Source organism: Brassica napus, chromosome C6, assembly GCF_020379485.1.
Source record: "Brassica napus cultivar Da-Ae chromosome C6, Da-Ae, whole genome shotgun sequence".
In the NCBI taxonomy this organism is placed as follows: Eukaryota; Viridiplantae; Streptophyta; class Magnoliopsida; order Brassicales; family Brassicaceae; genus Brassica; species Brassica napus.
This window is the reverse complement of record NC_063449.1, coordinates 26,044,325-26,069,280: the sequence shown is the minus strand read 5'-3', so window position 1 is coordinate 26,069,280 and position 24,956 is coordinate 26,044,325. Positions and strand designations below refer to the sequence as shown.

The window sequence follows — 24,956 nt, the reverse complement described above, 5'->3', positions numbered from 1 at the left end:
AAAAAGTGTTTAATGATTATAGCTGGACCCGGCTAAGGGTTGCCTACGTACCCTAAAAGGGGATCAAGCCAATCGTAGTTCTACAACAAAGGATCACAAGTGTCTAGATGAAAGCATGTGTTGAAGTGTTTCTTTCTCTAGAAGTAGAGAGAGATGGAGGAGAGACCAAAAGAGAGTCCAAGCCCTCTCAAAGGAGGTTGGCTCCTTATTTATAGAAAGAAGAGGTTTAGGGTTTCCTAATAACCCCTTTTTAAATAGGCTGAACCCATTATCTTATAAGCTTTGTTGGGGACAAATTCCATCTCAAACAAAACCCCAACGCGAACTAGAAAACGTAAAATCAATAATAATGTGAAAGAAAAAGAGAAAAGGTACAAAACAAAAGGCAAAAAACTGAAGAATGCAAAGGATCGGGCCCCACCACAACGAATCACATAACTCGCGCCAAAGCGTGTGGTTCAAACGCCATGTAACAGCGCGTCATCCAACCAAACAGAAACCAGACCGGGACACTGTCAACAAATAATCGTTTCTTTTTTTTTTCCTTGCACTCTTTGGGTTTTTAACGATGATGGCGTAAAAGAGAGATATAGATAATACACACATATATATAGAGAGAGTAAGCAGTATTGGCGAGGAGAGAGAGTACGAGCATTTTTGGCTAGGAGAGAGAGAGAAGATTCAGAGGAACAAAAGTGTCTTTTTTTTTCTTCTCTGCATTTTACACTTATCATGTCGTCTTGACGCTTTTGTAAAAGCTAAAAAGAGATAAAGATACCCAACGACGAAGACTAGAGACAGAGAGACCCAATTCTCTTTATTCTTCTTCTTCTTATTATTATTCTTCTTCTTGTTTCTGTCTTCCTAAAGATACTCTCTGTTTCTGAGTCTCCAAGATATCCGTAAGCTCTGTTTCTTCTTGTTTCTGTCTTTCATTTCTATTTGATTTTTGTCGTATAGTCTCCAACCTAACATTTCTTTTCTATCCTTTATAGTTTTCACATGTGTTCGATGCTCTGTCTCTTTCTCACTTAGTGTAAACATGTTGGAATGCAGTAATCTCTGTGAAAAGAGAATGTTCTTGAGAGTGATTTTCTCTTTTGTTTCTTCTTCTTGCTAAAACAGATAAAGAAAGATCCTGTAAAAAAGATGACGAAAGTGTGTCCTGAAACCGAAGAAAGAACATTACAAGAGACAGTTCTTACAGTATCAACAGATGTGAGCTTTGCTTCTAACCATTTCCCAACGTACAAGTTAGGACCTGATAATGAGATAGTAGATGAACCTAAAGAAGATGAGAAAGGTCCATCAGTGAAAGAAACCGTCGAGGAAGAGAGCCAGCTCTTGTCTGATCAGCACAAGCGTCTTTCAGTGCGTGACCTCGCTAGTAAATTTGACAAGAAGTTGGCTGCAGCTGTTAGTTTGGCTGATGAGGTTCGTACACATCTCTCTGTTCTGTTTTCTCATAACATTTTTCTCTCCCTTATATTTTTTTTTTTTGCTGAGTTTTGTGTAATGTTTTAGGCAAAGCTAAAAGAGGTGGCTTCTTTAGAGGGACATGTAATGCTGAAGAAGCTAAGAGATGCTTTAGAATACATGAGAGGACGCACGGATGGGCAGAACAAGGAAGATGTGGAGAAAGCTATCTCCATGGTTGAAGCTCTAGCTGTGAAGTTAACTCAGAATGAAGGTGAACTAATTCAAGAAAAGTTTGAAGTGAAGAAACTTGGAAACTTCCTCAAGCAGGTTTGAAGTTGTCTATTGGTTACTTTGCTAACAAGATCATTAATGATTTTGATTAGTTCTTGTTCTCATGATGTCAGGCTTCAGAAGATGCAAAGAAACTAGTAAACCATGAAAAGTCATTTGCATGCGCTGAGATCGAAAGTGCAAGAGCCGTTGTGCTTAGACTTGGAGAGGCATTTGAAGAACAGAAGCGAAGCTCTGAGGCTTCTAGAGCTCAGGGACCGGTTAGTTTCCTAGTTTGTTTGTTCTAATATAGTAACGGTTAAAAATTTCTAATCAACTTATGTTTACATTATACAGGATGTTGAGAAATTGGCTGAGGAGGTTCAGGAAGCTAGACAGATCAAACGCATGCATCACTCAACAAAGGTACTATACTACATCATTTTCATAGCTTCATAATTGATGGGTTACACTAAAAAGTATTATAACGCAGGTGATGGGCATGCAACATGAGCTTCATGGTTTAAGAAGTCGAATTCAAGAGAAGTATATGAACTCTGTTAGACTTCATCAAGAGGTATTTTTATATTAGTATTCAACATAGTTGAAGTTAATTCGTTCTTTGCTTACTTCTTTGTTCTTTCCTTTGACAACAACCATCAAACATCTCAAGATAGCAACAATCAAAAGAGCAGAGGAATCCATGTCATGTCCATTTGTTCTAGAAGGCACACAAAGTCTCGGCTCTTGCTTAAAAATCCATGTTAGTGCTCCAGATAATGCCATAGATCTTTCCAACTGTTCCATCCAGTGGTACCGTGCAGCATGTGAAACTAGCAGAAGGGAAGCTATATCTGGTACTTGGACCTATCTGTTTGCTTCATCATTGTTTTTTTAGTAAATAGAGTTTAGCTTTGAGCAGTTCATATCTTGCTCTTAGGTGCAAACCAAGCAGTATATGCTCCAGAACCATTTGATGTTGGGAGGATCTTACAGGCAGACATTCTTTCAAATGGACAGAAAGTCACAGTTACAACCGATGGTCCAATTGATCCTGGTTAGTATTACAAAAACCAATAGACGTTTACAAACATTTTAAGTGGACAATAAGTGAATGTATGGCTTATTGAGTTGCAGATGCTGGCTTGCAATCCCGAATAGAGTCTTTGATGAAAAAATCCAACAGTGATTTCAGCGTATGTTATACAACTCTCTTCTTGTTTACTTGGAAAAAGAGTTGCATGGAGTTTATGTTCTGGTAAGCTGAACATTTTCAACTCTGTTTTAGGTGGTTATATCACAGATGAATGGACAAGACTATGCATCTCGATCTCATGTACTTACTATTGGAAAAACGAGGATAAAGCTGTCTCGAGGATGGATCACAAAGGCGAGAGAAATATATTCAACATCCATGCAGGTATCTAGAGACTCTTTTGTCATTCTATTTCACTAAAACATTTCTTTGACACTCAATTAAAAGTTCTTACAAATGTATATGGTTTTGTTTTGGTATACTAATTATTCAGCTCTGTGGAGTTAGAGGCAATATTAAGGCTCCGGCCAAAGCGTTGTTCTGGCAACCAAGAAAGAGTCTAACTTTCACACTAACCTTTGAGTCAGAACAAGAACGTAACACAGCCATATCCCTTGCTCGGAAATACGCTTTTGATTGCAATGTAAGCAAAAACTATCCTTGAAATACTATTTCTAGACTTTGAAATCACTGTGGTTACATAACAGGCTTTCTTAACTATGCAGGTTACATTGCTTGGGCCAGATGATTAAACAAATGGTGAACAAGACATTGTCATTAACCAACCACCTGATTTTCTTTGTTATTGTGTGTGTTGTTTGTTTGATTTTTTTTTGTTTCACACTGTGGTTCAAAGAAGGAAGGTGCAAGTTTGGCTTCTCACTGTTCATCCAATGTTGCTGCACAGATTTTTATTATAGGCAGCAGATTTCATTTTTTTGTTTCCTTTTTGTCAGATCATCTGTTTGATATGGCTGCCATGTCTGATTTGTTTTGGTTTGTTTAATTGATTTCTATTATTTTTTCTGATGTTTAGGATGCAACATTGTTAATCAGATTATGAGTGTGAGATCAGAAATCTACAGCGGATTGTAACTATTACAAGCATATGAGAATTTCCTAACTCCATTATCAAATATGTTACTGTATGAAGTAATCAACACAGCCATAACGATCGTAAAAGACTAAAGTAAGCCGACTCCAATATGTGTAAGTAAATATATTGTACATGTCTGTGATAGTAACGTAAAAGAATTCTATAACTATTACTAGAGAAGTTATTCAATTGCAGAGTGGAATGGTGTGGCATGATCAATTTAGCGAAACCATACTCTCTTCATCGCCTTATAGTATACTAACTCCATACCCAAGTGCATAGATAGTTAAAACAACTAAGAGAGAGAGATCGTGTAAGGGAGATCAACAATGGTTAAAGCACGGTTGGTTTCATGTATACAAGTAAAAGTGGAACGACGTCGTTTCGGAATGATGTCATATGTCTACTTAGACAATAGATAAGATATTTAGATATCCAATCATCGAAGACAAAACAACTAAGAGACAGAGGAAGATCGTGTAAGGAAGATCAACAATGGAGGCTTTGGTTTGCCGGAAACTAGGAGATCCGACGGCGACGGAACCAGGGAGTACAGAATCTCCGGTGGAAGTGAGCAAAACCTACCCGATCCCGCCTCTGACCTCCGATATAGCGGTGAGAGTCAAGGTCACAGCAACGAGCTTGAACTTCGCGAATTACCTTCAGATTCTCGGAAAGTACCAGGAGAAACCTCCGTTGCCTTTCATCCCCGGCTCCGACTACTCCGGAATCGTCGACGCCATCGGTCCATCCGTCACCAAATTCCGCGTCGGTGATCGAGTTTGCTCCTTCGCCGCCCTCGGTTCCTACGCTCAGTTCATCGTCGCCGACCAGTCTCTCCTGTTCGTTACTAGATCAACACAAACACTCTCTCTCTCTCTCTCTCTATCTTGGTTTACTGTGGCTTATGGTTGTTGGTGTGGTGTTGTTTCAGGTTCCTTGTACCGGAAGGATGCGACATGATCGCTGCAGCTGCACTTCCCGTTGCCTTTGGGACTTCTCATGTTGCTCTTGTTCATAGAGCTCGTTTAACCTCTGGTCAGGTATATGTTTGATTTCAGTTTCTTTCTTGCTTGATGATCGATCCCACTGAGTTTGTGCAAAAAATAGTTGAGAAACTCTGTTGATTTTGATGCAGGTCTTGATGGTTCTTGGCGCTGCTGGTGGCGTTGGTCTTGCAGCTGTTCAAATCGGGAAGATTTGTGGAGCCATTGTCATTGCAGTTGCTAGGTAGGTTGATGGACATGCCCTAAGATTAAGCAGACCATAAACATTTTTAATCTTAATAAAAAAACACCTGGGGGTCATCTTGCTATTTATGTTTAATAATTCTTTAAAATTTGGGGCTAAAACGAATGTTTCTGCCCAGTATCGGCTCTGATTTTTGGTTCTTGTTTTTGGGTTTATTATATTTTTTTTTATCAGAATCTTTTTTGTTTTGCCAGAGGGAGTGAGAAGATTCAGTTCTTGAAGTCAATGGGAGTAGATCATGTTGTTGATTTAGGGACTGAGAATGTTATTACAAGCGTCAAAGAGTTCGTCAAGACAAGAAAGCTTAAAGGAGTTGATGTTCTGTATGATCCTGTAGGAGGGAAACTCACCAAGGACTCCATGAAAGTTCTTAACTGGGGAGCTCAGATTCTTGTCATTGGTTTCGCAAGTGGTGAAGTACCTCTCATTCCCGCTAACATAACCCTTGTGAAGGTAAATAAAATGATTGTGTCTAGTAGATAGAGTGTCATCAGAGCGAATCTAACACAACTTGGTGGCAGAACTGGACGGTTCATGGTCTATATTGGGGCAGCTACAAAATCCACCAGCCCAGTGTTCTTGATGATTCCATCAGAGAGTTACTGTCATGGCTTGCTAGAGGATTGATCACCATTCACATCTCTCATACCTATAGTCTCTCCCAGGTAAAAAGCTTAATATATCTTCATGAATCATGATAGCAAAACTCAACACATGTAACTAAAAAGCTTACCGTTTGAGTTACAGTCCAATCTCGCTTTTGGGGCCATCAAAGACAGGAAGGCAATTGGAAAAGTGATGATTGCTCTCGACCACAAGGCCACCCTCTCTTCAAAACTATAGTCTCTATAGCCACAGAAGAGAACTGATTCTGTTTCTCTAAGTTTACTATGTCATAATGTAGTTTACCACATCCTGTTTGAATTTAATAATCATAACTTTGTTTGGATTCTGTAGAAATCACTTTTTATAAAAATTTCAGAGTATGTTACCGTTTTGGTTGAGGTGTTTTATGCAAACCCGGTTTTGGTTCGAGGGAAGATAAAAGGTTGTGTCTTTTCCGTTAGTACCGGTTTAAGCATAAAAGAAACCAGTACATAATCCAAAGATTCAAGGTTGTAATGATATATCTCTGTTGTCTTTTTACAAAATTAGCAAATCAGTTATTATGGTTCATCAAAACCACCTGCATCGTCAAGAAGATATAGTTTTCCATCGAGAAAAAACGTTTTCATTTTGATTTTATCCAATGGTCTTGTGATTTGACTCCCTCCTTTTCTGAATTCTTCATGTTTTTCTTTCAATCTTCCACAGAAAAAATCATATTGTGTCCTTGCATCCCTTCCCTTTAGAATGAAACTGTTCTGAATACAAGAACACAAATCATCAAAAGCTGGAAGAAGGTCAATTCTCTCCCTAAGCCTCATCATTTGTGATATACCTAGATTAGGTCAAGGGCACAAGTTTACCATTTTTGTTATGAGATGTGTCATTTGAATTTGCCAGTTCGTTTTGATTGATCAAATTTTGATATAGGGAGTGAATGTTGAGCCAATGAGAAGCAAATCTTGATTTGATTGTGTAAAAAGTTGATGGGAAACCGCTGTGCAAGAACTCCTTGTTGTAGAAAGGTAATGATTAAATATTGTGTTCTTTGTTAGTTACAACATTTGTGTTTGAGTCTTGTAACCATTGAATGTTTAACAGAAGACTCCTTTTATGTATACAGTTATGGTCATGTATATGCTGCAGCAGCAACAAGGACGAGGCTCAAGCCAGAAGCCAACATGGGCCCAAAGGAAAGGTCCATCCAGTAACCAAAATCGAGAAATGGGAAGAAAAGATCACAGAAGCTAACAACAATGGCATGATTGTAAGCTTCCTTCTTCAAAACATGTTTGCATTTTCTTATGACTCTTCCTCTTATTCTATCTGTGTAACTAACTTAATCATTCGATGAACTAAACAGCTTGTGGTGTACTTCAGCGCACCGTGGTGTGTACCTTGTAAAAAGATAGAACCAGTATTCAAAAAACTTGCTTCTAGATACCCTTCAATGATATTTGTAACCATTGATGTCGAAGAACTCGCTGTAAGTGTAAACCTAAAACTCTTGTGATTTTTGAGATGAAGTTTTAGGATTTGAGGTTTGAAATTGGTGAAAAACCAAACAAACAGGAGTTTAGTGATGAATGGAATGTAGAAGCTACACCAACTATAGTGTTCCTTAAAGATGGGAGGCAAATGGATAAACTTGTTGGTGCTGAAACCTCAGAGCTTCAGAAGAAAACAGCTGCAGCTGCAGATCTCTTACTCAAAAAACCATAAACTCTTAACCAACAGAAGAGAAACAGAGTTAGGTTTTCTTCCGTTGTCTGTCACAAATTTGTTCAGAGGAAGTGATTTCAAGAAGTTACTTGCGGATGAAGTAAGTGTCATGAGATTTTTTTTTTAATCCTTCAAGATCTTCATTTGGTAAGATTATGTTCTTTTTAACGTTGTTTCAGACAAAACATGGAGATGATGGAGAAGCGTTTGGTGAGGAAGGTTTATATAGCAGCCATGTCTTCTTTAGTTCTCATTTGTGAAAATGCATTTGTTTCTCTTATATATATATATATTCTCAAATGGTTATAATGTTCCCAACAGTAAAAGAAAATCTTCTAGTACATATTTGTTCAAAAATTCTTCATTGATTTTTAGACGTGGATTATGTTCTATTTGAAAACCTGAACAAACTGTCAAACACGGCAGTAGAATGAAAGATTTTTCCATAGAAATGTGTTGCTAATGCTACTAGTCACATAATAGAACGTTAGAAAGAGTTTAGCGTATTATTGAAGCTCAAAATGGATCGGTCATCAACACTATTCTTTATGTTTGCAAATTACAAAGATGCACGTTGAATTATTTTTAAGTTTATATATAAACAATTTTCTTTTTGTAAAGAAAGATCCAATCTATTGTAAATACAAAAGAATATAAAGACAATAATAAAGTTGCTGTGTATTGGCGATCTCCAAAGTTGACTTTTCAGAACCAGTCGTTAAGAATTAGGAACTGGACCAAAACTTTTGTCTCTCCATCAATGCAACTCTCAGATCTTAATTTTCCATAAGTAAAAGAAATAAATAAACAAGTACAAGTCTTTTGAACCATCATCACCTTGACCATTATACAATTTGATTTTTTTTTTTAATTCTAGTTCATGTGCCTGATCTGATTCATATAGTAATAATATCTCCTTGCTTGCTCGAAAGATCATCATCAACAGAAGGCCGCTTTGTACCCTGAAGAGAAAGAAAAAAAGAAGATCATTCATCAAAGATAAGTCACCATGATGAAGAAGAAGAAACACAGCAGATCCCAATCTTCTTCCAAGAAAACTATTGAACCATCCCCAGATTCTTCACCTTCACCTTCACCTAGGCTCCTCTCCATTTTCCGTTCTAAGGTGACTTTCTCTTCTCTCTTTGGCATCTGATTCTTCCTATTACCGATTCTCTGGTTCTGGATTTGAGCTGTTGTGCATGCTTTTTTCTGTAGTTGGTAAGTGGTAAAGACTTGAAGCATATGTTCAGAGGCATGAAGACCAAAACTGCACCCGGACTGTCTTCTCAGTCTAGAATCGTGAGATGCCCCAAGTGCTACAAGCTTCTCCAAGAACCTATAGATGCGACTATTTACAAATGCAGTGGATGCAACTCCATTCTCCAAGGTACAATACCCTTCTTTAAGTCCCCCATAACCCCTTACTCATGTTCACAATAGCTTAGTGTTCTCTGTTTCTTGTGCTCTTTCTTTACATGTAGCAAAACGTTGGGACCTGGAAAGCAATGGTGACTCTATTCCAGAGGCCCTCCTTTATTCTCAAAACCGTAGTTTAAGTACACAGTTAGAATCTGCAGAAGCGGGTAGTAAAACACCAATGAGGAGCACTCACCGGGAGTACAACTCGAGGGCATCCCCTTCTGCTGAAAGGGGTTATGATTCGGAAACTGTTTACAAGCATGAGACATCTGATGTCCACAGAGAATGGATGAGAAGGGCTGATGAGTTCAGTGTGACCGGTGACTCTGATGCTTTTGCTTCAGCAAGAAGCTCTCCTTATAACTCACGCAGCAATGCCTCGGAGTGGACACAGCATGAGAGAAGATATCAGGTTCCTTTCTATCCAGCTAGTCCTTCCCCTTCTTCTGCGTATGAGTATGGCTACAACAGTCCCTTTCACGGGTCCCAAGCTTCTGCATCCGAGCAGTCTTATTATCATCATCATCAACCAAACCAATTCAAGCAAAAGGAGAGAGACGGCTGGTTTCAAGAATCTTCTGCTGCTTCACCAATTCGTTTCCCTGGTGAGACATCTAATAAAAACTACTATCCCTCGTCTTCTCAGTATCATAATCTCTACGAACCCAGGAGTTCTGTGTACTCTGAGCGTAGTTATCAAGCAGCTAAAGCGCCACTACGTTCCACATACTCTGAGCATTCCAAGAGTGGGACAAGCCGTGAGAAGAGATCTCAAAGGGACAAAAAGAAGGATGTTAGAAAGAAGAAGCCGGTGGTGAAACGCTATGTGCTTCCTTCAGCGGGTGGAGCGCCTTTTGCAACTTGTTCCTACTGCTTAGAACTTCTCCAGCTTCCTCAGGTGTCTCTCCATGGAAAACATAAGGGGTATCAAGTGAGATGTGGCAGTTGTTCCGGTGTACTTAAGTTTTCTGTTCGAGAGAAAGCAGATACTGTCCTTGATTCACCTGGTTTTGCTGAGGAGACTGTTACTAATCATCATTCAGCTTCAGAAGGTCACGAAGAGATCTATCCGGATGACAGTCATTTTACTTGTTCAGACAACGGCTCCAGAGATGGAATCTGCAAAAGCAACGATGATGTGATCTTGAGACAGAATGTGGAAACGTTTGAGGATAATGAGAGTAAAGAAGACACAAGGAGCATATCAAGCACAATACTAGATTCGAAACTGGAGGCGTTGCAGCCTTCCCTGAACCAGAAGTTGAGGGAACAACAATCTGCATCAAGTGAGAGTATCGGAGAAACTTCAAGAAAGCATCTAGAGCGATCTGAGGAAGCTTGTTCAGAGAAGTCAACCGAGATGGATAACAACATTTCTGAAAGAGTCAGTTGTGATGTAGAGGAGGTTGGATTATATGAGAAGAATGAAACTCTTGAGCCAGAAGTGATGTTTGGAGATGGATCAGTCGAGTCCTTAGAGGTTCCAGTATACAAGAAGGAAAGAATGAGTGATTCAAGTATAGAAGCTGAGAGAGTTGCAGATAAACCGGTATCTCATAGTGGGGAAACACGTGTACTCTCTGAGAGTACCGGAGACACTCAAGAGTTTGATTGGGAGGAGACTCGAGAGAAGGAAGAATATGGAGGTGAAGGTAAATGGGAGGATAGCATGGGAGACAAACTGGGGTTGGTTTTGGAGAAATATCGGTACACTGGAGATTCAATCAGTGACAACAGCTCAAGAAATGGTGAAGCATATGAAGATACAAAGATCATATCAGCTGCACCACAGAACGAGAACCAGAGGTTTATAGGCCAATCAGGTGAGGATACAGTAACAACATCCAGGACTCGTGAGGAGCAGTCCAAGTATGAGAACTTAAGTGAAAGAGATACGACCATTAGCGACAGTGTCAGGTATATTGTGTCAGAGGAATCAAGATATGATACTGGCAAAGTGAGCGAAGATGGATCTGCTGTTTCTCTCACGAAGGCGAGTGAGACGTTCAGCACAAGCATAGAAGGCGAGAGAGGTGAAGAGAGATCGGCATCTCATCAAATGAATCTTCTTCCAAACGAGAATGTAGAAGATTCCTACGAAAGACTCGAGTATGTAGGTGAAAGAACATGGGAAGAAGAGACTATGGAAGATAGAGCGGGTTTGCATTTGGAGGAATATGAAAGCAACTATGAGAATTACAGCAAACCATTTGAATGGATTTCAGAAGGAGCTTCGGCATTTCATAATCACATGCATGAGCCAAAGCTAGGGACGATAAATGAACCTGATGAGGATGCTGATGGAAGATTGAAATCCAGTTCAAGGGGTTCCTTCAGTGACCATGAAAGTTCAGAAGAGAGTGCTGTATTTCAGGAATCTCAAGATGCTCAGTCCAAATATGAGTATGAGATACCAAGCGAAAGACAAGAGCTGAGCAACACAGAAAGGCATGAGATACAGGAGGAGGATAGATACGAGATAAATGAAACGTTTGGATCTGTTGCTTCTCTTGAGAAGACGGGTGAGACAAACATAGGCGAGAGAGGTGAAGAGAGGTCGGTATCTCATCATCACATGGCTACTGAAAACGAGAATCTGGAGATCTCTTACGGAACAGTAGAACAAGTTTATCTGGAAGGAGGCGGGTTGCAGTTGGAGGAATGTCATAACAATCCACATGAATGGACTTCAGAAAGAGCTCCAACATTTCGTCTGCATGAGTATGAGCTAGGGACAATGTCTGCATCGGAAGAAGATGCGAATGGAAGATCATCCAGTTCAACAGATTCCACCAATGACCATGAAGCTGTGGCTCATGAGGAGCCTTCGCTGATGGATGAGAACAAATTCGAAGAGCTAAAAGTTACTCTAATGGTGGAAGATGGGCCATCATTGCACTTGGACAAGTACGGAAATGATTCAACGAAACTGGAAGATACATTTGAACGGACTTCAGAAAGAGCTCCGACATTTCGTCTGCATGAGTATGAGCTGGGGACAATGCTTGAACCAGAAGAGCATCCTGATGGAAGATCGGAATCCAGTTCAACTGGTTCCTTTAATAACCATGAAAGTTCAAAGTTGAGAGATGTCTTCCACGAGGAGGAGGAGGAGGAGCTACAACTACACGAAATGAGAGAAGATAGGGTGGCATTGGACTTGAAGAAGGGTGAAAACGGAACAATAAAATTGGAAGAGACATTTGAAAGAGCTCCAACGTTTCGTCTGCATGACTCTGAGCTAGGGACAAGGCTTGAACCAGACGAGGATGCTGATGGACGATCAGAATCTAGTTCAAGGGGTACCTTCAACGACCATGTAATTTCAAAAGAAAGAGAGATGGATCATGAGGAGGATCCCAGGCTGGTGATTGATAGCAGAAGCAAGGCGCAACAAGAAGGCGAAATGGCAAAAGATACAGTACCTCTGCACTTGGAGTGCGAGAATGAATCAATGAAACTGAATGAGACATTTAAGTGGACTTCAGAGAGAGTTTTAACATTTAGTCACCGTGAGCATGAGCTCGGGACAATGCCCGAACCGGACGAAGATGCATCAGAATCTAGCTTAAGGGGCGCCTTTAATGACCATGGAGTTTCAGAAGAAAGATCTGTCAGTCACAAGGATGAGCCTTGGCTGGTGGAAGATTATGAAACCAAAGCGCTTAAAGCAAGCGTAATAGCAGACAGCGGACCATCTCTGCACTTGGAGAAGTGTGAAAATGTGGTATTGAACCAGACAGTTGGACCAAGGGATAATTTATTCAGGCTCAGTCATGATGACACACTTGAGCAAGAGAGGATAACGTTTCATTTGGAGAAGTCTCAAGAAAAGCAAGTGAATCTAAGGCAGGCCTTTAAACAGCAAGGTGACACTGAAGACAACATACCAGCATCTGAAGGCCACGAGTCCCCATGCAAAATGGCCGAAGTAGATAGTGAAGCTGAAGAAGATATGTTGGGAGACCATTTAGAGCATTTGCAGATAGAGAATGAGAGGTCAGGACTAACCTCTGAACCATATTCTCATTTCTATAACACAACGGATCCCTCTGAGATTGTGGGTCTGCGTCTTGCGTTATATGAAACCCAAACTTCACCTCTCAGTTCACCAATGCATACTCCCACTGGCTCCCCACTGCACATCCTGATGCGTTCTCCAATTGCTTCACCAATGCATACCCACATAGTTTCACCAATGCGTTCTCCCATCAACTCATCAGGATCACTCTCTGATGTATTGTTCTTCGGCAAGAAAGCTTGAGGGAAGTGAAACAGAGAATCATTCCAGCAAGGTTGCTAAATCTTTCCCCACATACTTCCAAGACTTTACCTGCGATGCAAGATAGTGTGTACATTGTTTCATTTTTGTTTGCAAGTGTCTGGATTATATGTACAGTTTTCAATAAGCATTTTTTTTTTTTAAATGGTAAACCATTCCCCTGAGAGAGAATGTGAAAGCCTAGGTGGCCACGCGATGTGGAAATCTGGTGTGGTGCGGATTCGAACTCGGATCTTTTGGGGATCCACGGAACGCTTTGACCACCCGAGACGCGTGGTTAAAAACTGTTTTGGGTAAATTTTTTATAGTGATTAGACCCCGCCGTAAGCGGTATCCCAAATCCAAGAAAATCCTTAGGATTTTTTTGAAGAGTCATAGTACCACCGCGCCGAGAGAATCGAACCTGCGACCTCTGGCAGTCGTCTGTGAGAAGGGATACAGGCCCTTCTCAAGCTTTTTTTTTTTATATAGAGCTGTGCTCTTCATTTACTTAAAAAATGATACATGGTTACAGATTCCACCTGAAGAAAGTAAAGACAAAAGAAACAAAAAAAAGATGATTTACCAGGAGCTGTTACGACTTACGATTCAATACATAAACATTCCATTCAGAGAAATCACACATGCAGCACCTAACAAAGCTAACACAATCGAAATAACAAAGATCAGTGAAAAAGGTCTGACTTTTCTGTAAATAGAAATTAGTAACTGCGTATAACTCAACATATAAAAAAAGTCGAGATCATATGAATGAACAATAAGAAAGCTGCTCTAAATGATATATATATCCACTGAGACATAACTAAGGCCATATCAGTTTGGTGCAAGTTTGAGAGGAGAAGAATAAAGTAAATTTTGTTTATGAAACCTGAACTGGAACAGAACACGTTTAATCCACATGATATTCTAAAAATATAGCCAATGGCTTCTCTCCTTTTATTATCTTCAAAGAGAAGGAAAACAGAACAATCAACATGAAACTTCCATGAGTAGTGTATACTAACTTATTATATTACTCTGGGAAAAAAAAGAGAGTAAAGTTTCAATCTTTAAGCAAGTATTTACAACCGTGACATGTCAGTTACTTACTTGTCCTCTACTTCTAGTTTCTCGAGAAATGTCTTCCTTCTCCAATCAAAACGGATGTATCCATAAAGAACTACGTGTTAGAAAATTAAAGAAGAACCTGAGTTTTAGGACTAACCAGTTCAAAACACAATGTGATTCCCAATTACTCGATGTACAGTAATGCTTATTTTCTTACTTAATTCCAAAAATGTTACTTACAAAAGTTTGCAACTTTGAATACGCCCAAAGACATATGTGTTCATAATCCCATCCAAAAGAGTCATTCCATAGTCATTCCACGCAGATACCTGGTTCTTGAGAGTTTGAGCATCGTTGCATTTTCTCCTGCCTTGCTATAATCAAATTTTGACGATTCGTTTGTCATTTGTCTTTTGCACTTTGTGCCATCGTACATATAAACAACTGAACAACGTGCCGTTTTTAGACAGTTTAAACATTTTTTTCCCCGGCCACCTTGTTTCTCAAGGATAATCCAATTTTTTTAATTCTAATCTCATGTATTTTGCCAAAGTTTAATTGGAAAATTCAGGGAAGTCTCTTAAAAAATCTACGCAAATATACAAACCAAGCAAAGATCATTCTTATCGTTTAAACAAACATGATTAGTCCAAACAATATCATATGAGACGTTACATCTTCACGGGGTGCAAGAGGCCAACTACTACTCATTTGTAGGGTTTAGGATTTGATCATCAAACAAAAATCCAAAACCCATTGTGTTTCCCGCTGTCTAATTTACCTTCAAACTGTACAATAATCTATGATTACAAAGTCTAGTTTGGGAGTATCTTCAACTTCCCTAATTGCAACAATGCCTACTTTACAAGTCTAGTTTATTTTTAATACAAGTCTAGTTTGGGAGTATTTAGAATATCTTCAACGTTCCCTAATGCATGCCCAGCAGTAATTCGTTATGTGCACTAATAACTAATTGATGTTCAGAAATTAGGACCATGCTCACGTACATATATGGTCGTACTTGTTTCTGCGTGACTCGAAAGACTCCTAAAATTCTCTTTTGGTCTTTATGAGACCAACAATATTTGCTAAGCATTTGAATGAAACTATTATTAAGCCCAGTGGCGGCCCTGAAAGGAAGCATTACAAGCAGCCGCTTCCAGCCCACAAAAAATATTTGCATAAATCAGTTTTTCAAAAAAAAATTATCTACAAAATTTATAAAAGTGATGAATTTTTTAAAAATTGCTTGTGGTCTTTTTCATTTCAGGGCCGGTACTGATTAATCCACATAAAAAAGTCTAAGATTATGTTATTAGAGAAGACAATCAAATTGGGGTTTATAGCAAAATTTGATTAATATGCATATACTTATAACGATAATATGTGAAGATTATTTGGCATGAAGTTTTGAGGGAACTTTCCTCTCTTATGATATATTGGAAAATACTTTGTTTATGAAAATAAAATAAAATATAAAGCTTCTTCTTTTGGTTCTTGCATTACAATAAAGCTCTCATAAACTATTTCAATTTCTGTCTTTTTTTTTTTTGAACTTATTTCGATTTCTGTCTTGTATCATTCTTTAGTCTTTTCTCAATAAAAGCTCTTATGAGATAAATTTATCTTGTTTTGAATCTGTTTAAAACTGGAAGTGAAATTTCGTAGTTTCCTTTGGGTTTCATAACGAACTTACAAATCTACAAAAAAACACGTTTATTAATAGATTTTTCAACTTCAAAACAGTTAGAACGCAGATATATATGTAATGAATTTGACTTTTAGGATTTGGGAGAGACATGAACCTAAGAAGATTGTCTGTTTTTGAGGAAAGAGCTAGAGTCATGGAAATTATGACTTAAGGTTGTGAATTTTTAAAAGTATTAACAAGCAATCAATATATTTCCATTGAATTTCCTTATTCAGTCTTTTCCTCACTTTTTATCATGTTCCCCGGCCTGAACAAAGAGAAATATTCTTATTCCAATGAGAACTTTCTCATTGTAGACATGATATATGAAGCTTCCTCTTGTTTTCCTTGTTTTATATTTCCCTTTTGATCGCACCACAAACTCATATTGGTGAAAAAAGAAATTTGTGCGTTTATACAAATATTGGTCCCAGCATACGATACCCACTACTCACCCCTTTCGTCATAGTAATTCTAGTTACACATCACAATAAACTGCACATATTTGATTCTACGCACCGCGGCACCGTTCCAGAGTATGAGATTGTTGAACAGTATTGACTAAGAGCATGTCCAACTCCTAGTTATTTTCACCCCTATATGTTATAATAGAGGTAAAAGTGTTCTATCTCATCTCTATTTCCACCTCTAAAATAGAGATTGCTATCATTCCTCTATTATAGAGTCATATTTTTTTATTTTCAAAATAGTCATTTAACTTTCAAATTTTTATAGTTGTAACCAAAGTAATTATATTTATAGAGAAATACAGTTTTTGTAAGAATATAATAACATTTTTATTTACATAATAGTCTTTTAACAAAACTTTAGTTTAAAAAAATTCATAAGTTTATGAAAATATTTTAAAAGTTAAAAATAAATAGGGTTAGTTATCAACTTTTATAAACGAAATGTATCTTTTGTAAAATTAAAATAGAATTTTTTGAGAATATTCCTTTATAGAGGTAAAAATAGAGAAATACATTGGAGTGAAACTCATCTCTATTTTAGAGATACTCTATTTTAGAGGTAAAAATAGAGAAATACATTGGAGATGGTCTAAACAGTTTTCGATGATTAACTATTGGTTAATCATAGGGTCTGACTGGTGACCATTCGGGAAACAAGAGGAACAAACAGAAAAAGAATATACGGAAAAAAAAATAGCAGGAATGAAAAGGAATGGTTGTTCCTTCTCAAATTTAACAAGGAATAATTTTATCCTTTAATTCTCTACAAAAACAGGAACGAGAGGGAATGAGAAAGAATTATTATTCCTTGCGAATGGTGATTTTTTATAGGAACGTTAGGGAATGCATTATTCTCCATCATTCCCTGGTCACCATTCATACCCATAGTTTTATTTTGTTTTACTTAACCATGCGTGTTTTGTGTGTGTATACCGAGTACATTTCATGAGAATTAATGAGAAACATTTACAACAATCTCTTTTTCAATAACATTTATTTTAAAATAGAAAGGTCGTACTTTCTTGCGTCATAACAATTTACGTTTACAAAATGTTACTTTGTAAATTTATCATGCAGAGGCGTTGGAATTAATGTATATAATTAACTTGGAACACACATAAATTATACCAACTTTTCAATTTTTTACAGACATCACAGTGAAAACTACTGGCAAAGATGCATAATGAAACTAAACAATACTAAACTAAACTAACTTGGAACACACATAAACTAAACAACGACGCTAAAATATAACAATACTAACTGATACGCCCTAAAATAGGGAATGGTCACTCAATCGGACTAAAGGGATATGAACTCGCCAAAAAGGAGAACTGGTAGATTGAACGGTGACACAAGAAGTGCGAAAAGTCTCTTGATACTACCAGACTTCAGTTGTTACTTGATATGACGCACAAGTCCAACAAAACAAGGGTTTCTATATGTTGCTTGATATGACGCACTAGTCCAACGAAATAGAGATTTGTTTACTCGGAGATAACCTCACCAAGAAACGAAAAGTGTTCTACAAAGACAAAGAGATAAACTCAAATAAAATGAAAAAAATGGATGTTTTATTTCGTGGCTCATAGGCCATATTTATAGGATTACAAGTTGTAGAAATCCAAAGAAGAATGTGTTAAAAACAAGACATTGAAAATAGAAACAAAGACTTGACTAAATAAAGTCTTTGACTGAAACTTGGACCGCCTCTTGATATAGCCACGACCAGGACTTTGAAAAGTGAAGAATATGCTCCTGATATGGGCCGAGACATGTCTCTTTAAGGCCTGGTCGAAATCCATCTTTTTTCCTCTGACATTTTTTATCGGTTTCTTCATTTGGCCCAAACAAATCTGTTTTTATTCTTTTTTGTAAACCATCAAGCCCAAGACTTTTTTGGACATTTAGAACATGAATAATCACCTTTGGCATTATTGAATTGGTCGTTGGTTCATCAGAAAGAAGGTTAGCCATTTCCAACTTCTCGGATGGTCTAAATTCGCGAGAACTGAATATCACCTAATTTGTCAATGGCATAACTGTCACATATGAACTCCGTTTGATCTGATTCTTCTTCGAAGAGCTCCGTAATTGAGTTGAGAATATTCTCCAAGTGATTTCATGCGTAGAAGCCTCGTAGTTTGGAAGATATGAGTCAAACAATGAACATATATCTTTACTGCTTTCCATGATCAAGCCGCGCATGTCTGTTTTGCCCGGTGCGCTACCCAAGGACACATCAGTAACACTCTAAACAGCAAGGTTAAACCACAACAATACTAACACTCCAAAACCTAGGCCACTGTACAAATCAAATATCCTGAAAATTCGCAGTATCCGTGATCCTCTCCATCACAAACAAATATTTATATTTGTAATTCGTTTTGATCTGAAAATTCTAGATATCTGTAGTTGTTTTAAATATCCGGAAGTCCGGATATCCATATTTCTTTTAAACATACATGGATTTTTGATTTAATCCGTCAATTATATTTAAGTATTTATAACATTAAAATTAAATAAATAAACCGTCGTAATATCAATTAAAATAATAATATTATATTAAAAACTAACATCTTTAATAGAAAATGTAAAGGAAAAACAAAACAAAAAGTCAATATTAACAAGCCTAATAAGAAAACTCATATGTTATTACTTCACTCAGCATAAAAATTAAATTGGATATACAGCAACCGAAAACAAACGTTTGAAAAAACAACTTAAAATAAAAAAAAATTAACCAAATTATTTCATAAAACATTTATATATATAATGAATGTATATAAAATTGCATTAAATATCTATAAATATTTGGAATCCGACTTTCTTAAATAATATTTGTAATTTGCTTCTTTTAATTACAGATTTCACACTTTGCTATTTGCTTGATTTGAAGTTTTACGGATATCCGGATTTTTCGAATCAAATCGAAACGAATAACAAATCAGATCAAAATTAATGGGTATTATGTCTAGCCCTGCTAAAAAGAACAACAAATTTTGTTTCTTTTTTTGTTATCAATGGACAAACTTAGTTAAGACTTTGCGAACCAAACTAGTAATTGTGTATGAACTGACAAAAGAAAGTTGTTTACGAGCACTGCGTGGTAGACTGTATGTCTTTGAAATCTGCGTTCGGGGTACATATATGAACTCTGACTGATTGAAAATCTTCTTCAATAGCTGAATATCATCCAAATAAGTTGCAAAGGCATGTCATTCTTCTGATTCCCAAACCATTTTTTACCAATTGAGAATAATTTGTTGCAAACGTTACGTGAAATTGTCATAATTTCCTCATGCTTTCCATTTCATAGATGATGACTTCTAATTCCGAATGAACGGGTGAAAGGCTGGCGCTCGTGTTCCTTTCCCCATCAGCCCATCAAATCTTTCCATTGTACTATACCAACCTTGTCTAGTAATTGGCATGATCCTTCCATGATGCATCCGTAAAACACCATCATTTCGGTATGTGAGGTAATGTTGCCGACTCCACCTCTCTAGTTTGGATGACCCATTGTGTTAGTGATGTATATGCCTCAACCCAAACTATTGATTTAGTTTCTGCTAATTGGAGAGTATTTCTAGGGTTAGTATCTACGTTGTTGAAAACCATGTTGTTTCGTCTTTTCCAAATGTACTATAAAATTCATGCAAATTGATAATAATCCACTTGTGGTGAACCTTTGAAAACAAAAAATGATCTATATTTGCAAAAATCGATTGAGTAGGAAAACTAACTGGATTTTGATGAAATTTTTGATAGAGCTCATACTTGGACAGGGTGATATTCAATAAATAATGAAAATGGAATGCACCTTTTCTAAAGAAAGATAGGCCACCTTCAAAAACACACAAAATATAGGTAACCACTCCGTAGTTTTTCAATCGATAATTAGCAATTCCTTAATGGAGGATACTATGAATTAACTATTTATAAGAAGACAGCTAATATTCAGATTAGATTAAGTGCAAACGTATGTTATATGTTTAATGTTTAATCATTCTTTTATTATTTATTCCATTGTCAACACCTCTTCTCCCATTGACCTTTTGTCGCATCATCCCTTTGAAATAACAATAGTATAACTTTTTCAATTGTTCCCGTGACTCTAATGAACAATATTTTCTTCTTTTTTTCTGCTTAACTCTAATTAACAATATTGTAATCAAATTAGATAGATATTATTTATTTGATCCTTTCTATTGGTCGACGTACATCAGAGACCAGGGACCAATTCTGGTTCGATAGAGATAAACAAAAGACTTATTCCTGGATTCACCACCCCTTAGGTTCACCAACCAATAGGATTGTGTTATTTCATATTCGATATCTTTAAAAAAAGAAAACAAAATATTGTCAAATTATATTATTATTTAAAAAATTAAAAGGTAAAAATAAATAAATAAAAAATAGTAGTAATTACAAAAAAAAATATTTTTAACGTCGTCAGCAAAATATTAAACCCTAAATCATAATCTCTAAATCCTAAACCCTTGGATAAACTCTAAACTCTAGGATAAATCTTAAACTCTAGGATAAATCTTAAACTCTAAATCAAAATCACTAAACACTAAAACACTCAAGTGTTTAGGGTTTAGAATTTAAGGTTTAAAGTTTTAGGGTTTAGTGTTTTTATTTAGAGTTTAGGATTTATCCGAGAGTTTAAGGTTTACCCCATGGTTTAGAGTTTACCCAAGGGTTTAGGATTTACCCAAGGGTTTAGGTTTACCCAAGAGTTTAAGGTTTATGATTTAGGGTTTGGGGATTAGGATTTAGGGTTTAGTGTTTTGCTGACGACGTTAAATTTTTTTTTTTTAATTCTTTTTTCTGTAAGTGCTATTTTTTTTACTTTTATATTTTAAAAACATAATATAACTCTATAATATTTTGTTTCTTTTTTTTAAATATATCGAATTTGAAATAATGAAATCTTACCGGCCGATGAATCTAGAGGTTAAGAATAACTTTGAACAAAAATGCTGGCCTAATAAATTTAGTAATCATGTCAAAAAATAATTACAACGACATTATATAGTAAGTTTCAAATAATAAATTTTCCAACTGTTTTACTTTACATTTAACTTCGGCTAGAAAACCAACTTTTTGCATTATTGAAAATAGTTGAGACGCAACAACTACACTTTCGAGTATTTATGACGAATCTCATTTATGAATCTGCTCACAAATGTGGAGAGGAGTTATTGGCGTCTGAAGATCTAGTGTACTATATCTATATATATGGTAGCTATCCACCAAAATAACAAAAAAAACTAAAATCATATCTTAATTAGTAATTTAGCATAATATTTTGACCTTTTAACGCTATTTTTACATTATTACTTGAGCCATTAGTCAATAGTTAGTTACAATTTAATTAATTTGTATTCTGGATTGGTGGACCAATAACCATATTTTTGTAGTTCATACTTCAACTAGTGTACTATAAGACCTCACAAAGAGAAAATCTCAAAATCTATTGTTTTTTTTAAATTCGGTGGTAAAAAATTTACTTATTTACATTTTCTTATCGTTACGAAAAGAATTCTTATATCAACTCAAGAGTTGAATTTTTCGGAGATCATCAAATCAATTGACGTATCTAACGTGTGTAAAGTTTTTGAAGCCGATCAGTGTGTATATAATCGACAATAAAAAAAACTTTAATTATAATGGAATGACGAAAACATGTAAAAATCAGGCACACAATTTTTATCAACTAAAACTTTGATTAATAGAAACTATATAGTAGCGGTAACATGAAACTTTCATCACAAATAGGTTTATAAAAAGTGGTAGAATCATAATGAAACAAAAAAAATATCTGAAACCCCATCAACCCCTTTTTGGATATTCGTACTATCAACTTGGCGTAGCAACTTCCTGTCATGTGACATTAAATCTTAGTGGATATACATTTTCAAAAAAATATTAAGCAAGTATAGGAATGTTGTCGACTGGAGGTATAGAAAGGTGTCAACAAGAAAAGGAAAGTTCATGTTTACATAATTCTAATAGTATAGTTTCAGAGATTATATACAATAATTTGATTATTTGCATTACTTGTCCACGTACTACAAGAAAACACGCCGAATTCCGACGGAAGTTCCGACGGACTTCAATGTCGTCGGACGTTTGTGACGGATTTCCGACCAATTCTTGACAAAAACCAAAAATTTGAAGTCGTCGGAATTCCGTCGGCCATTTCCGACGAAACATGGCTTGTCGGAATTTTTCGACGAATTTTCGATGACATTCCGATAAAACATGTAACCGTTGTAGTTGTCGGAAATTCGTCGGAATATACCGACGAACTTCCGACGACATTCCGATTAACAGATATAACCGTTACCGTCGTCGGTATTCCGTCGGAATTTCCGACGAATTTCCGACGAACCATGTGACCGTTGCCGACAAATATATATGACCATTGTATAGCCGTTTGAGATTGGAAAATACCGACGGTATTCCGACGGACTGCTTTACATCCGTCGGAATTTCGTCGGAAAGTCGTCGGATGGCCGTAAGCAATTTCCTATAAATACAACCCCTCCTCATTCAACTCATTCACACTTCATTCTCTCTTCATTTTCTTTAGTCATAACAATTCCGTGAAAATCATGTCTTCAGAAGTTTATTATCGTTCGTGGATGGATAAACCTCATTTGGATCCCAACACCAATTTGCTTACGAAAGAATACGTTCAATGGATTGGAGAATTCATGAGGCTTGTTCAACAGCAACCGGATGCAAAAAGTGGTATGTTAAGATGTCCCTGCTCTACTTGCAATAATAATAAGGTTATAAAAGAATTTGATGTTTGGACTCATTTGTATATGAAAGGGTTTTCACGTAATTATAAAGTTTGGTACCTTCATGGGGAAACTGGTTATGAATATGGTAGTACTAGCGAACCTCAGCCAGTTAGTGAACTTCAGCTTGATATTAGGTTAGAAGAATCTAGAACGGATATAGATTATGGTGTAGGTACTGAGCATATGGTACATGATCATTATAGAGGGGAATAACCAAATCCCGAATCTAGGAGATTTTTTGACATGTTGGATGCAGGAAAACAACCTTTGTATCAAAACTGTAGAGATGGTCATTCAGCCTTATCATCTGCAACTAGATTAATGGGTATTAAGACAGACTATAATTTGGCTGAAGAATGTATGGATGCGATTACTGATTTTGTCAAAGGTATTCTACCTGAGGATAACCTTGCACCGGGTTCATACTACGAGGTTCAGAAACTTGTTGCCGGTCTTCAACTACCGTACGAAGTGATAGATGTATGTATTGACAACTGCATGATCTACTGGAGAGCGGATGAGACACGGAATGTATGCAAATTTTGTGGGAAACCTCATTATCAGGAGACGAGGGGAAGAGTTCCGATCCCGTTCAAAAGAATGTGGTATTTTCTTTTGACGGAAAGATTGAAGAGGTTGTATCAGTGTGAGCGCACAGCAAAAGCAATGAGATGGCATGCAGAGCATTCCACAAATGGTGAGATTAGACATCCTTCAGATGCGAAGGCTTGGAAACATTTACAGTCAACATATCCAGAATTTGCGGAAGAGAGAAGAAATGTTTATCTTGGATTATCAACAGGATCCGGGGGTCATGCCAGTTGAACTATTGGTTCAACAACCAGGTCGAGAGCATCTCCCGGTTCTCCAACCCAACCCACGATGAGGACATAACACTTGGTTAGTATTTTTTTTATTTGTAGCATTATGTTTTTTTCCATTAATTAACTTGCTAACTTGTATTTTTTTTAAAGGTTCACCAAGTCGAGAAATAGCATTAGCAGGAGCATCAACCAGATGATGTACTCCATGCTCCGTTTTGGATATTCAAAGTGGAATGTGATCTCTTCCGACGAACGAGAGTTATGGTTTCGTCAGTTTGCGGTACTAACTCTTCATTTTTTAAAGTATTTACATTTTTTTAAATATATTTACTTATTAAATTATGTTTGTTTTGTAGCAAGAGTTCAACTGGCACTCCGATCTCACAGAAACAGTCCGTAAGAAATTCAACGAAAAGGCCATGGACTCTTATACGAAGCAGATGAACGCGTGGAAGACAGTTTGGCAGAAGAATAAGAGGCCACAGTTCATCAACGGGACGGTGTGGGAGCAGTTGATAGCTCATTGGGAGAAGGAAGAAACTGCAGAGACGTCTTCTAGGAACTCCAAGAACCGGAAGAGCGATCGTGGCGGGAAAGGTATGTATGTGCACAACCTCGGGGCTTGCTCTATGTCTACTAAGGAGGATGAACTTGTAAGTTTTTTATTATTATTTATCTTTATATTTTTTAAATAAATATTTTATATATTCCTTGGCTAATAATGGCGGTTTTTTAGATCGAAGCAAATGACGGTAATCTTGTTGATCGTCTCCAACTCATTAAGGTGGCTCACACTAACAAGAAGACGGGTCAAATTCAGGACCTCGTGATCAAAGGTGTCGTTGATTTGGTGGAAGCTGAAATAGCATCTCAATCTCAGCCTCTCTCTGATGACGGCGATTCTACGGGAGCTTCAACCAACTTGTCTCTATTGCAAATAAATGAGATGGTTGAAAAGGTAATTTTTTTTATTAATATATATTTTTTATAATGTCGATTA

At 37.0% G+C, this 24,956-nt stretch overlaps 4 protein-coding genes across 4 annotated transcripts; all 4 read left to right on the top strand.

Moving 5' to 3' along the window:
• Nucleotides 1-638: 638 nt before the first annotated feature.
• On the top strand, nt 639-3,832 carry LOC106402806 (stomatal closure-related actin-binding protein 3). The gene is made up of 12 exons (XM_013843603.3): nt 639-902; nt 1,126-1,434; nt 1,525-1,746; nt 1,824-1,970; nt 2,047-2,115; nt 2,183-2,266; nt 2,363-2,546; nt 2,630-2,746; nt 2,827-2,885; nt 2,978-3,109; nt 3,219-3,368; nt 3,451-3,832. Exons 2-12 carry the CDS (start codon nt 1,150-1,152, stop codon nt 3,475-3,477), a joined length of 1,476 nt encoding a protein of 491 aa, XP_013699057.2. The 5' UTR covers nt 639-902; nt 1,126-1,149; the 3' UTR covers nt 3,478-3,832.
• A 407-nt stretch (nt 3,833-4,239) lies between these two features.
• LOC106406445 (quinone oxidoreductase-like protein 2 homolog) lies at nt 4,240-6,069 on the top strand. The gene is made up of 6 exons (XM_013847118.3): nt 4,240-4,663; nt 4,756-4,864; nt 4,960-5,051; nt 5,267-5,525; nt 5,594-5,737; nt 5,820-6,069. The coding sequence occupies exons 1-6, from the start codon at nt 4,317-4,319 to the stop codon at nt 5,913-5,915; spliced, it is 1,047 nt and encodes a 348-aa protein (XP_013702572.2). The 5' UTR covers nt 4,240-4,316; the 3' UTR covers nt 5,916-6,069.
• A 171-nt stretch (nt 6,070-6,240) lies between these two features.
• LOC106406446 (putative thioredoxin H10) lies at nt 6,241-7,759 on the top strand. The gene is made up of 6 exons (XM_013847120.3): nt 6,241-6,475; nt 6,609-6,703; nt 6,802-6,945; nt 7,042-7,164; nt 7,251-7,500; nt 7,580-7,759. Exons 2-5 carry the CDS (start codon nt 6,665-6,667, stop codon nt 7,398-7,400), a joined length of 456 nt encoding a protein of 151 aa, XP_013702574.2. The 5' UTR covers nt 6,241-6,475; nt 6,609-6,664; the 3' UTR covers nt 7,401-7,500; nt 7,580-7,759.
• Nucleotides 7,760-8,098: 339 nt separating this feature from the next.
• On the top strand, nt 8,099-13,268 carry LOC106406474. Its single transcript, XM_013847150.3, has 3 exons — nt 8,099-8,526; nt 8,619-8,790; nt 8,885-13,268. The coding sequence occupies exons 1-3, from the start codon at nt 8,410-8,412 to the stop codon at nt 13,084-13,086; spliced, it is 4,491 nt and encodes a 1,496-aa protein (XP_013702604.2). The 5' UTR covers nt 8,099-8,409; the 3' UTR covers nt 13,087-13,268.
• Nucleotides 13,269-24,956: the final 11,688 nt, after the last annotated feature.

Bases quoted from the DNA above. Each gene is read 5' to 3' on its own strand.
- LOC106402806 (XM_013843603.3), top strand. From the start codon at position 1,150: ATGACGAAAGTGTGTCCTGAAACCGAAGAAAGAACATTACAAGAGACA. The intron at 1,971-2,046 runs GTTAGTTTCCTA...TACATTATACAG, and splicing joins CTTCTAGAGCTCAGGGACCG to GATGTTGAGAAATTGGCTGA. The intron at 2,747-2,826 runs GTTAGTATTACA...ATTGAGTTGCAG, and splicing joins CGATGGTCCAATTGATCCTG to ATGCTGGCTTGCAATCCCGA.
- LOC106406445 (XM_013847118.3), top strand. From the start codon at position 4,317: ATGGAGGCTTTGGTTTGCCGGAAACTAGGAGATCCGACGGCGACGGAA. The intron at 4,664-4,755 runs GTTCGTTACTAG...GTGTTGTTTCAG, and splicing joins GTCGCCGACCAGTCTCTCCT to GTTCCTTGTACCGGAAGGAT. The intron at 5,526-5,593 runs GTAAATAAAATG...ACTTGGTGGCAG, and splicing joins CTAACATAACCCTTGTGAAG to AACTGGACGGTTCATGGTCT.
- LOC106406446 (XM_013847120.3), top strand. From the start codon at position 6,665: ATGGGAAACCGCTGTGCAAGAACTCCTTGTTGTAGAAAG. The intron at 6,704-6,801 runs GTAATGATTAAA...TTATGTATACAG, and splicing joins GAACTCCTTGTTGTAGAAAG to TTATGGTCATGTATATGCTG. The intron at 6,946-7,041 runs GTAAGCTTCCTT...TGAACTAAACAG, and splicing joins CTAACAACAATGGCATGATT to CTTGTGGTGTACTTCAGCGC.
- LOC106406474 (XM_013847150.3), top strand. From the start codon at position 8,410: ATGATGAAGAAGAAGAAACACAGCAGATCCCAATCTTCTTCCAAGAAA. The intron at 8,527-8,618 runs GTGACTTTCTCT...TTTTTTCTGTAG, and splicing joins TCTCCATTTTCCGTTCTAAG to TTGGTAAGTGGTAAAGACTT. The intron at 8,791-8,884 runs GTACAATACCCT...CTTTACATGTAG, and splicing joins ATGCAACTCCATTCTCCAAG to CAAAACGTTGGGACCTGGAA.